Here is a 13,323-nt window from a genome sequence, read left to right as displayed (position 1 = left end):
AGATGTGTGTTTAAGCACTTTTTTATATTTTATTTTAGTATTTTGTGAATAACTTTAATTTGTTTATGATAAATTATTGAGCACTTTTTTTTGGGTTATATTAGAAGAAGGAAAACTTACTTACACTATGTTTGGTTGTTGTCTCAACATAAATAAAGACATACATAAATACACAAGAATACATAGATATAAGAATATACTAATTTTATAGTGTGTTTGATAAGTTAAACAGGATAAAAAATTATAAAAAAATTAATGTTTTAAGTTGAAAATTTGTGTCTCAGTATTTTAAAGAGACAAACATTATATATGTACTCTCATGTACTCCTGTATTTATATTTTAATGAATATATATATCAAAAATAAATGCTGACTTAGGTACTATTTCTTACTCTGCGACTCTTAATTACCCTTCTCCTCCAGCTGTAGCAACTATTTTTCTCTTTTTCGTTATTAATTGTTTTTCTTCAATATCATTGAATGATCACTTTGCATATGTTACTACTTTTAACTAAGAACCATTGAGGGTGTGTGTTGGTGTTCTTTTGTTACCTATTGTTGGTTATAATTTATTTATGTTTGAGTTTTGGTGTAAAAATTTTGCTACTTTTAGGTTGGGCATTAGAAAGAGAACTATTTTTTTGCCATGCAAGGTATGAATTTTTTAATATAAAAAAAATTTAAAATTTTATAACAGTAAGAATTTTAGTAAAAATCCTAAAATTGATAAAAAAATATTGTTCAAAATCAAATTTTTTTTGTTGATTTATATGCCATTTTTGATTAATTTATATACTAATTATTAATTATATAGTAAAAATGTGCAATAATTTTATTAGATATTATTTTAATTTTAAACTCATTTAATTTTAATTTGTTAAAATTTGATTATTTATAATTTTTTTATTATTTTATATTTTTTATTTACGATAAAACTAAGTCAATAAGTTTAATTGATGATCTAGATTGAACTAATGAACCAATAAATTTTAAATAATCTTTTTTGATTGTGAAATATTTGTTTATTTTTTATATTATAGAAAATATCTTTTTTAAAGATAAAAATAACATCTTCTCAAAAAATTTATGACTATAAGAGAGTAACAAAGAATAGAAAAATGAGCACAGGATACGAGCCCAAAAGCCCAAAAATCCATTCTTTATATTGCCGGTGGCATTTGTTAACCTAGCTCTACTATAATTTAAAAAAAAAAAGAAAGAAAGCTAGCTTTACTCTCATCAAAATGGCATCGGAGGAAGACAATGCGCTACGTCTCGTGAATACTGAAGACGACCCGGACTCCCGCATGATTAATAAGGTAAGCTTCTACGATGAATAATTATTTTTTGTTTCAATTTGATTATGGTGCTGTGTGAATTGAAGATGGCAACGGTGGAGTCTGAGATTTCTGAGAAAGAAAAAGAGGAGATTCGGCTACTTTATGAGAGAGCAGAAAGAAGAAGGGGGCCCAACATTACCTGCTTTCCAAAACCAGTACGTGCGCAGAAACAAGGAGGAGTCTTTGAAGGCCATTCCAACAACACTCCAAATAAGGTAAGCTTATACGATGAATAGTTTTTCTTTCAATTTGATTACGGTGCTGTCAATTGAATAGCCCTAACATATAACCTAATCTTACTTTACTGCATCGGTGGAGTCTGAGATTTCTGAGAAAGGGAAAGATGAAATTCTCTACCCTCCTGGTCGAGAAGCAGACCTTGCATTAAATGTGAAGAAACTACGATCAGAACTGATTCACCTCGGTCTATTTGATGAGGAAGCCCCAAGAAGAACTTCGTCAAGATAACAATAGATGCTGTGTGGATTCAAATATTATATACCATGTAATAAACTGCATTATGTAGATGGAATTTGGAATCTACACGGATAGATAAACATTTGCGTTTATAATTTAGGTTGAGTTTTCAAATGGATAGATAGCAATAATAATAATGAATTGCAAACTAAAATGGAGTTTCCAAAATAGAAACTGAAAAAAAAAAACAGAATTCAAATAATTAAGATTGCAGTCAGTTTTGTAACACTTACACTAATCACCAAGAAAAAATGCAAATTAAAGGATAGGATCCTGTCTTGGGAAAATTTGTCATAACAACAACAATAATTAATAGTTTCACTTAGCTTTAAGCCATTAATTAATTACACTAACAACACTGTCTACCACTTCTTGCATCATCATCATCTAATTAATCACCTTGAGATGTCACAATTTGAGGTGTATGATCCTACTTGCTCAGCTTCCCAGCTTAACTTAGATGCAACTCTTTCATGTTGTGGGGAATATTCCTACAATTATGATCATCGTGTCACCAAATCTTATCTTATATATTAATTGCAAGTTAATTTGAGGCCAATCATGCATGTATGAAGTAGAAATTTAGAAGATTCTATTTTTTTTTAAAAAAAAACGATTTTTTAATTATATATATATTAAAAATATAATTATTTGTGTATCTCTTTTTTATCGACTTAAAACTTTTGGAATTAGTAATGGAAAAGTCTAGGGGACCAGCAGTTTTCTTGAATTTTGGCCAGCATATAACCAGCAGAGGAAGGTGAACCATTGGATGAAATCTCACACCAATCTCACACCATCAAATCATCATTGATGGCTAATTGATGGCTAACAATCACAAAAATTGCTGGCCCCTAGCATTGCTCATTAGTAATTTAATAAATTTTATGAAATGATATCAAAATTTTTATGACTTTAAAATTAGAATTTGACATCGTTATATATATTTTGAAAAGAAAGAAATTTCAGTATAAGATAAATAACAAAAGAAAAACATCTATATAAAGAAAAAAAAATCTTCTATAAAAAAATGCGTTAAGAATATAATTATTCATATATATTTTTTATATTAATTTAAATTTTTATGACAAATAATTTGCTCGAAGACAATTTATATTATATATTAATATATAACTAACCTCCATCTTTTTGACAAGTTCTTTTGGTGAAGGGGCAGATACAATTATGTGGCGAGCTTTAGGGCTAATGAAGCCTTCTTCCACAGCTTTGTCAATGAAAGACAATAACGAATTGTAGTATCCATCTACATTCAGTAACCCCACCTTGCAATAATAAAATAATGTGACAAAATTTATTATATTTTTCCTCAATAAAACAAGTAATATATAAATAAAAATAATAAGCTAGGGATACATTAAACAAGTACAATAATTCTTTAATTTAAAGGTTTCATTTAGTTCTTACTGGTTTGTCATGGATTCCCAGCTGAGCCCAGGTTATGACCTCAAGAAGCTCCTCAAGAGTTCCATAGCCACCTTCATGCACATAAAAACAAATATTAAATTCCGAGTTTGAAGTTGGTGCGTTTTTTTTTTTTTTAAAGTTAGTGGTTTATTTAATACAACAAAAACATATGAATTATTTTTCAAAGTCAAAACTCTTTTTGGTCTTGGGCCCTAGTTTTTTTCTTTACTTGGGCCTGTATAAGATGGATATGGCCCATTTTCCTTTTCTTTTATTTATGTCATGATGCGGTATAATTATATAATATTTCAATTTTTATCCAATAAATGAGTAAATAATATATAATCTTGAGTGTCATATTTTTTTCTTAACATATATATCTATGAACTCTATTTAAAATTTTATTATTAATCAATAAATTTTACATATATAAAATAAAATTTTAACTCTCAATATTTATTTAAACAAACTAGTGAATTGATCGTTCAGCAGTCGAATTCGTATCAACCTGGTAGAGCAATGAAGGCATCAGAATGCTTAGCCATCTCTGCCTTTCTTTGATGCATGCCTGCCACTGCTTTTACTTCCCCCACTGTCTCTCCAGTAATCTTGAGGGAGAAAAAAATATATCAACTAAGTGAACCCAAATTATTACTGAAATTCTTGGAAAGAGCTTTTTAGCATGTTGGAGAAATAAAAGGCTACAGTATACAAATTTATGTTCACTAATTTAATTATTTATTCAAACTTATACATAACAAATATCATCATGTAACATAAAATTTAGAAAACTAATGTAAATATATGATGTAATTTACCCTAAATTTAATGGATGAGATGTCATATTATGAATGCAACCTATAACACAACTTTTATTTTGTATTTTTTCTTTTTTTGGATGATTGTACCAAGAATTTGTGGCATGTGTGAGAATGAGCATTTGCAAGAATGCATGGATAGGAATGGTGGATGAGTAATGATGAGTGGTCCAGAAAGTGGGTTCAATTGGAAATCATATACATAACAACAAAATCATTGTTTTTTCTTGGGAAAAGAAATAAAAGAACAAGAAGACCCCAATTGGTAATTGTTTTTATTACAATAGAGGTGCATAAACACTAAATTATAACTGAAATATATAACATTTTTATTTTATCTATATTAAAAAAAACATTTATCAATAAATATTATATGGATGATGATAAGGATATGGTGGATCAAATAAAACAAGGCATAGGCATAAAAGAGAATCAAAAGAAGGGTATATGGAAGATGGGAAGAAGGGACAAAATTGTTCAGAAGGGAAATGACCCCTGATTGCCAGGTGTATTGATTGTTAAGTCTATAAAGTATAAAGAGGTCCTTTAAAATGTGAAAATAAAATGCTATAAATTAAATACTAATTTAGGGTTATCAAATACGTCAGTCCGATTTGTCTAAATTTATAGATTATATAGGTTGAATTTTTTTTCTGTAGGTTTTAATATTTAGGTTTAGTTCGTTTATGATCAGTCCGATGTATTATACGAACTAGTTCGACAAATTTAACCTATTTTACAATCTTACACCAAAATCCTACTTGAAAATACATGGGAAAATAAATAAATAAAAATAATAATAAACTAGATAAAAGGGACAAAGTGCAAAATCCATAGACAAACGGGGATAACAAAAGTGAGGTTGGAATTGAAAAGAGGAACCAACATAGTTGGGAAAATGATAATAAAAAATTAATATTGTGGTAGAGAAAGGAAAAGTGAAATAAGTGAGATAGTTCTCTCTGTCTCTTGGTTTGTTTGTTTTTTACAGGGGAAGTTATATTTTTTTGTCCTTAAAATTTGGTAAAAATTTAAAAAATGTTCTTAAATTTTATTTTATTTTAATTTTATCTTAAAAAATTTTTATTTGCATCAAATATATTTTTGGTAGTTAATTTTTCAAAAAATTAAAGACTAATTCAACAACAATTTTATAAAAACAACTTTTAATACAAATAAATCAAGCATAATTTTTATACATTATTATTATATTGGTCTTAAATTTTTTGAAAATTTAGCCGTCAAAAATATATTTGATGCAAATCAAAAATTTTTTGAACAAAATTAAAACAAAATAAAATTTAGAAATTTTTTAAAATTTTTATCAAATTTCAAGAATAAAAAGTATATTTTATTTTTTTTACTTGCAATGATGATTTGATGAAATATGAATCCAAAACACTCTTTAACATTACCTCTCTTGGCATGAGTGTCTTGGGAATAACTCTACAGAAGACAATATCATGACAAAAAAAAAATTAATTCATATTATTATAACAACATATATTCAACATATATACATAACCCTAATGAAAATTTATAATAAATTAAAAAAAATAAAGAAATAATTCTTACCCAATAACATGGCGACCTCCATCATAAACAGCCTGAGAAACCAATCCCATCAAGCCAATGCTGCCTCCTCCATAAACCAAATCAATATTTCTTGACACCTTTTTTAAGATAACCAAACAGAACCCAGAAAGCTGGTGAATAATTAATATTTATATATGTATATAATAAGAATATATTAACTATATTATAATAGCCTTTCACACTTTCTATATTCTCCTCTATCAACTACGCTACACTATAATTTTATGAAGGTGTGAAACACATGATGAGTTCGTACAGAGCATGCAGTACTAATGGATATGCAAATACAGGAATTTGAAGTTTGTAATGCTTCAAATTATTATAAATATAATTNTAACACTTCTGAAATATTGCATGTAAATATTCAATTTCCAAGAAAAGAGTAGAAGAGTGTTAGGGACCAATAATTTTTGTGATTTGTAATTATTAAATAGATATTAATGATGATTTTAATGGTGTGAGATTGGTGTAAGATTTTATCTAGTGATTTATTTTTCTTTGTTAGTTATATGCTGGCTAGAATTTAATAAAGTTGCTGGCTAAACTTTTTCATTTTTGAAATTAAAGAATAGTGAGAAACACGTTTAGTTTGAAACACTACTATAGTAGTGTGGTAAGCAGAAAGAAATTAAATTAAAGATGGTGAGTTACAATAAAAAAATTTATTTAATTAATTTAATTACCAGTTCTTTGCCAAGGTCAATAGCAGCATCCTTATAGCTACTCTTGTTCCCAGGGCTACTACCACAAAACACACATACCCTCTTGAACCTTGATGATTCTTCTTCTTCTTCTTCTTCTAGTTGTTGTTCTTGTTCTTCTTTTTCTTCTCTCTCCATCATCTCACACTTGATCCTTTTGCCTTCTTACTTTGCATATATTATAATATATATACTATATGTTGAAGTAATAGTAGTAGTACTAGTGTTTCATTTCATATATATATATATACATATATGTAAGAAGGGTATGTAATATAAGGGGTGTATCCTATTGTGGAACATAACATAACATAAACCATATTAATTATGTGTTAATCACATCATTATGAAACGATGATGATGAGTCATCAACAGAATAGGGTTGTGTGTAGAGAGAAGAGAAAGAGAAGAAGCATTTGATCCATACATAAACGTGTGTTTGTTTTTTACTTTACCTATGGACTATGGTCCCCTATACCATAAAAAGAAATTAATACAATTTAATAAAAAGGAGTGACAGGTAAACAATGACTATCTTGAACAACACGAACAATCATTAATCAAATAAAAATACATTATATCTCTAAATTAACTATCTAAATTTTAATATTAAAATAACTATCTATACACCTAATAAAATAAATATCTAATATATTTATTATTCACATTGTTTAATATTTTTATTATCTACCTATATTTTTTTTAAAAAAATAATGATAAAAAAGGCACTAGTTTCCGTGGTCCTATGTATTTCAAGATGACAATAACATCATTATTATGCGTTTTTGTTGAATTGGGAACACAAAGATGAATGCTGTCCTGTGATCTCTCTCTCTCTCTCAACATATTTATTAGTTTATTTTTTATTAGTTAAATTTATATACATAATAATAATAATAATAATAAATGTGATGTTAGTTAAGATTATATGTTTATTAATAAATTGAAAGATTATAACTAACTTTGGTTGGTCGAGTAGTCAGTTCACTCGTTCGTTTAAATAGGAGGTGTCGGGAATTTGAACCACACCTTGTGTATGCAGCAACTTATTGGCTAGTAGCAGACCCTTAAATAGAGCTTAGATCCGCGACAAATTAATTCTTGACTTATCGGGTTGAGGGGATACCGTAAAAAAAATAATAAAATAAAATAAAATTGAAAGATTATAATGGATTCAAGTTTTTTCTGTATTTGTGTAAATTTTTTGTATAATTTTTTTTCTTTTTTATTTATCTTATGAAGTCATAAGAATTTTAATATTATATTATGATATTATTTTTTTAAAAATTTAAATTAATAAAAAAAATATTAAATATAATTATATCTCTAATACTAGTGTAAAACTTCAATTGTATTATTGATTATTATTATTTAGATATTTAAATCAATACGTTAATTATAAATAAAATTCAAGAATAGATTTGAGATTATCCAAAAGCAAATTTTTTATCTAAGCTAATAATCTCAATCAAGTGAGTACATAGTAACATATACACGCACCCAAAACATTTTGTCCTTTTATTGTTGTTCTATGAATTAAATTATGAATATCTTTTTAGAAGGTAAAGAAAGTAACTAGAACACACTAAAACGGTAAGCGTAAAATACTAAAATCTGAGATTTTAGGTGTAGTCATATATACTATATAGTCCTTTTTGACACCCACATGGGAATTCAGACATAATATACATTGATCATAGAGTTGGGACCTGTTTTCTTATTTAAAATTATTATTTTTCTCTTATTGCAGTTATTTTAAACTGTTAATATGGTTTTCAATACTAGTAATTAAGACCACATACAAAAACTAGTTGAAAGTCTTACAAATTTGGACCTACTAGAATTTGAGTTTAATTATTACATTGATTACTACAATTTTATTAAATTTATAATTAAAATTTTATATTATTTTAATTTTTAAATATTAGAATTAACTGAATATTTTTTTTATAAATTAAATGTATTCACAATTAAAAATTTAATTAAATATTTGATCACATATTTTTTAAAAAAAATATTATATTAATTATAAAATTAAAAATAGTATAAAAATTTAATTAAAAAATATAAAAATTTTATTACAAATTTAGTAAAACTATATAGAGACTAAAAGAATAATTAAACCTAATTTTTTTATAGGGTATAATAATATAAAGAATTTTTGTGATGATCTCGTGGAACCCATTTTTTTTTTCTTTTTGTTGAAATCTAAATTCAGGTTGAGAGAAAAATGTACTTTAAAAAAAATGTATATGAACAAAATTATTCTATTATGCAAAGTAAAAAACATATTTTTTAATTTATCAAATATATATTTACAGAACTGTTCATAAATATAATTAATTTTAAATATGCATCATTGTAATTAAAAAGTAATAATGAACCAATATATGTATATTTGAATAAATGACCATTTGTATTCATAAAAAATGAAAACACTGACATATGTTCATCGAAACTAAATTTGTACCCACGTAAGATGCTCTTTATATGACATGTCTTACGTAACACTCCAACCTTCTAAAGATAAAATACTTTTATTACACAAAAAATATTTTACGTGGTATAAATTTAATTTCGATTTAATATGGATATATATGTTAATATTTTTATCTTTCACGAGTATAAATAGATATTTATTCTATGTATTATTATTTATTAGCAATTAATAATGTCATGAAGGAAACCCTTTAGCAAATGAAAGCACATGGTTCTTGCTTTGACTCTGCCATTTCTATTATTGTGTGTGAGTAGTGTTGGAATCTTCATATCATATGGGTTGACTTTCAAACAAAACATGTCCAACTTTATCACATTGGATTCATTTTTTATATCCAACAAAACATCTCCACTCACCAAATCCAATCATTCTTCCTCTCCGACTCTCTTAAAGGCCCCTGCATCAAAAACAATAAATAAAAAAAGGGTTAGATTCGTGTATTTTTATTTATTAATTTAAATTTTTTTAGATAAATTTAAAAATTAAAAAAGAGTACCTTGATTAAAAATTTTCTTTTTCAAAGCCTAAAAATCTACCCTAATCATTTTTTTAAGGTAAAAACTCAAATGAATTCGACTTAACATGAAGTTGATATCTGAGAACCGTTAGATGAAAAATTAGTCAAATCAGTCAAATCATCTAACGATTCTTAAGTATCAACTTCACGTGAAATAGACTGCACCTGAATTTCCAACTTTTTTTTTAATTTACTCATCATGTGCATTCCTACCATTGATATCTTTATTTGTTGTTCATTTCGATATGAAAGAACCCTAATTTCCTCTTGGCTTATATGTTTAGCTGAAAATGAATCAAGATCCCTAGCTAGCTACTCTAAATTAATAGTAATAATAATATATAAATATGAAAAACTTGGGTAAAATTAAATACATGTGTTAGTATATTGATCAATGAAGAGTGATGTTTTTTATTAGATGCGGGGAATATATATAATCCATTATGTGTCTTGTTTTATAAATTTAATTTTTTTCGATAACAAAATTTTATAATATAATATCAGAGTTTTTACTATTAAAAATTTAGAGTTTGATATTTATTATTGTAAAAAAAATTAATATATATAAAACAAATAAAAAAGAACAAAAAAAATTATTCACCACAATCGCACTTTAATTATAAAAGAAAAATTTTTTTAAGTATACCGATATATCGATATTTCAATAATTTTTATTTATTGATCTTAATTATATATTATATATATTTTTTATAATTAAAATTTACGATTAAAAATAACTAAAACACCAATGTACTAATACACTTGAAAATTTTTCTATAAAAGAAGCTATTTTATGAGAAGACTTAGTTAACTTCTCTCACCCAGCAATCATTTTTGTGAGAAAATTATGGGTTGTGGTCACATTCCTATAGTCTTTATTGCACGTATGGGACCATCCCTAACATCAATAAAAGTATTAGACCTTGGCCTAAAATTGGTTTGTTTCAAAATTAATTGAGAGAAACAAAAATGTTATGGGTGTTGAAAGGAAAAAGGGTGATGGCCTCATTATCCTATTGTTCTTTAATTTATTTATCTTTATTTCTTGAATATTTACCGCATATATTAATAATTTTTTTATATAAGATAGCGTTTCCCATATTTATAATTGAATAATGTTTGGTCCAGCAATCACAAGAATATAATAATTAATTTAAACAATTTTAACATAATATTCTTGTAACATTTTTTAGATTATTAATTAATTATAATGTCCCTTCATATATGTATTTTTTAAGAGAATTTTCCCATACATAAAAATAAACTATATTCTAAAAATAATGTAGTAAACTATATCGGAATAGTTATTTTTAAGTCTAAAATAGAGCAATATATATAATGTTATATATGTGACCAATAAAATTTATTATTTTTGGTTAATACTTAAATAAAAATAATTTTTTATATTAATTTTAAATTTTAAATTTAAATTTTTAAATTATAATAATATAAAAATAAAGTTGATCCAAAATATTAGCTAACATTGATAACAAATATTGACCTCTTAATTAGCATTTTTCTTAAAAAGAATTAAGAATTTATTGTGAGAAGACAATATTTTTATTTGGATAAATAAATTTTCATTTTTTTATCTCATCAACTTAATTATATATTTATAGATATATAATTTTTTTTAAAGGTAAAGTATACTTTTTGTCCTTAAAGTTTGACAAATATTTAAAAAATACCTTTAAATTTTATTTTGTTTTAATTTTGTCCCAAAAATTTTTTATTTGTATCAAATATACCTTCGACGGTTAAATTTTCAAAAAATTTAAGACCAATCTAACAATAATGCATGAAAATTATGCTTGATTTGCTTGTGTTGAGAATTGTTCTTATGAAATTGTTGTTGAATTGGTCTTAAATTTTTTGAAAAATTAGCTGTAAGTGGTATATTTGATACAAATCGAAAATTTTTAGGACAAAATTAAAACAAAATAAAATTAAAAAATATTTTTAAAACTTTTGTCCAATTAAAAAAATATATATACTTTATTTAAAAAAAAAAACACCATACTGATATATGGCATGTGCTCTTGATGGAAATAAAACAAAAGAAGCTTCTTACTATTAGAAGGTACGTAATTTCTTATCTTTGTAAGAAACCAGTCAAACTATATTAAATCAATTAGAAATGACTCAAATGATGAGATTAATAATGGTGGCCATCTCTCATGAGATAAGATGTTTGGCATTATTATATATATGTTGGGTAGACAAATAGCTATCAAATCTCACCTTTATCCTTTGTTGGGGGAAAGCATCACAACATTTTTTTATTAAATAAACATGTCCATTGAATGAAAAGTGGTCGTAGTTTAATGTTCTAGGTTTCTTAAATATACTTCTCATCATCATCATCATCAAACTAAAATTAATTATTAATTGACTAAAGCAACAAAAACTACCCAAGCTTGATGTTGGTACAGAAATCATTAGTCAAATATGATGGATTGCATAAGTAATAATAATAATATATTTTTATGTTGGTACCTTCTATGGTACCTATTATCTTATTGTACCTATGGTGACTACAAAGAAGGTTACCAATTAATTGTGGACATTTGGTAACTGAAAGCGTGTCACTAAAAGTGTTGCTTAAAGAAAAAGTGTTACTCTTAATCGTTAACTTGGCTCTGATACAAAATTTTTAATTTCGATTTTTTCTTTTAATTTCTTTTTCGAAATTTCTATTAGCTCTTCAAATTTTTCTTTGAAAGTATTGACCATTTTTACCAGTTTATAACTTTTCAATCTTGTTTTAGTTTATAATATTCCTTTTTGCATTTATTATTGTATATAAAATCTTTTATCTGTTTGTCTATAACTTCTCAAATCCTCAATAACTTCTTTTATTTCTACACTTTCTCCTGTTTCTAAATGTCTGTTTAATTTTTCAATTTCATTCTCCATTTTTTCTTTTAACAGCTTTAATTCTTTTAGATCATAATATGGTGTTTCAGACATTTATAAATTTTTTAAGTTTAGCTCCAACTTGTTTATATTTGTTCTTATTTCTATCCTTTTTATTATAAGGTCATTAATTTCGAACTGAATATTATTTAATTCCCTTTTATACTCCTTTATTTTATTTTTTAATTTTTTCTCCCTTTTTCTTTTTATTTTGTTTTCTGGTCTTTCAATTTTTGTATATTTCATTAGTTATCTTAGAATTTCTGCAAATTCTATCATCGATTCATCACTATTTTCTAGAGATTCTATTAATTTTTCTAACTCTTCAATTTCTCCTTTCAATTTGTCATAGATTATTTTTAGAGCTTCAAATGCTCTTTGATTTATTTCAGAAAACTGTAAATAATTCAACCGATTTTCTCTTTCAAAGAGCTCTTGTTTCTTGTCTTGATAGATTACATATATTTTCTCTTTATTTATTGTCATAACTTAGTGTTTAGGGTTTCATTTAATTTTTCGACCTTTTTTGTTAATTCTTTTATTTCAGAATTTTCTTCTTTAATCTTTAACTTAGATAAACTTAAAGGGCTATTAATTTTAGATTCTCTTATTTGAAAATTCGATGAAACTAATTTTCCTGATGGTTCTTTTAGTAAAAGAACTGGGTTTTCAATAGCTTTATATTTTGGTATTTCTGTTTTTACAATTTTCTGAAATAATTCATCAACATAAATTCTTTCTCTGTTTTTAAATATTATACTATGATGGCTATTTGTTAAAGCATAATTTATTGCATATGTAATTGAAAATGGTTCATCGTCTTGTTCCATTAAATTCTTTCTGTGAAATTTATAAGCCAAACTTATAGATCTTCCAAGATTTTCAGTTGATAAAGATATAGCATATCCAAGATGGGCATTGAATTTAACATTTACGTTTGCCAAATTTCCATGAACAATTCCAATTATTTGATCTATTGGGTCATCAGTAATTCTTTTGTCACAGATTGCTAAGCTTATTGGTGAATTAATTC

At 25.5% G+C, this 13,323-nt stretch overlaps 2 protein-coding genes across 2 annotated transcripts; one reads left to right on the top strand and one right to left on the bottom strand.

The window, feature by feature from the left end:
- Nucleotides 1-1,105: 1,105 nt before the first annotated feature.
- LOC110278914 (uncharacterized) lies at nucleotides 1,106-1,943 on the top strand. Its single transcript, XM_052259498.1, has 3 exons — nucleotides 1,106-1,319; nucleotides 1,385-1,555; nucleotides 1,659-1,943. Exons 1-3 carry the CDS (start codon nucleotides 1,245-1,247, stop codon nucleotides 1,806-1,808), a joined length of 396 nt encoding a protein of 131 aa, XP_052115458.1. The 5' UTR covers nucleotides 1,106-1,244; the 3' UTR covers nucleotides 1,809-1,943.
- A 76-nt stretch (nucleotides 1,944-2,019) lies between these two features.
- Nucleotides 2,020-6,608, bottom strand: LOC107476972 (cytokinin riboside 5'-monophosphate phosphoribohydrolase LOG1). The gene is made up of 7 exons (XM_016096929.3): nucleotides 6,340-6,608; nucleotides 5,636-5,733; nucleotides 5,476-5,506; nucleotides 3,751-3,850; nucleotides 3,243-3,313; nucleotides 2,957-3,100; nucleotides 2,020-2,308 (listed from the first exon to the last, which is right to left on the bottom strand). The coding sequence occupies exons 1-7, from the start codon at nucleotides 6,496-6,498 to the stop codon at nucleotides 2,213-2,215; spliced, it is 699 nt and encodes a 232-aa protein (XP_015952415.1). The 5' UTR covers nucleotides 6,499-6,608; the 3' UTR covers nucleotides 2,020-2,212.
- Between the last annotated feature and the right edge of the window lie 6,715 nt (nucleotides 6,609-13,323).

The sequence above is a fragment of the Arachis duranensis genome, chromosome 3 (assembly GCF_000817695.3).
Source record: "Arachis duranensis cultivar V14167 chromosome 3, aradu.V14167.gnm2.J7QH, whole genome shotgun sequence".
NCBI classification, from domain to species: domain Eukaryota; kingdom Viridiplantae; phylum Streptophyta; class Magnoliopsida; order Fabales; family Fabaceae; genus Arachis; species Arachis duranensis.
Note: the sequence above shows the minus strand (reverse complement) of the source record. Positions and strands in the feature narration are given on the sequence as shown.

Bases quoted from the DNA above. Each gene is read 5' to 3' on its own strand.
- LOC107476972 (XM_016096929.3), bottom strand. From the start codon at position 6,498: ATGATGGAGAGAGAAGAAAAAGAAGAACAAGAACAACAACTAGAAGAA. The intron at 5,507-5,635 runs GTAAGAATTATT...TGTCTTCTGTAG, and splicing joins GGAGGTCGCCATGTTATTGG to AGTTATTCCCAAGACACTCA. The intron at 2,309-2,956 runs GTTAGTTATATA...TCATAATTGTAG, and splicing joins AACTTGTCAAAAAGATGGAG to GAATATTCCCCACAACATGA.
- LOC110278914 (XM_052259498.1), top strand. From the start codon at position 1,245: ATGGCATCGGAGGAAGACAATGCGCTACGTCTCGTGAATACTGAAGAC. The intron at 1,320-1,384 runs GTAAGCTTCTAC...TGTGAATTGAAG, and splicing joins ACTCCCGCATGATTAATAAG to ATGGCAACGGTGGAGTCTGA. The intron at 1,556-1,658 runs GTAAGCTTATAC...GCATCGGTGGAG, and splicing joins CCAACAACACTCCAAATAAG to TCTGAGATTTCTGAGAAAGG.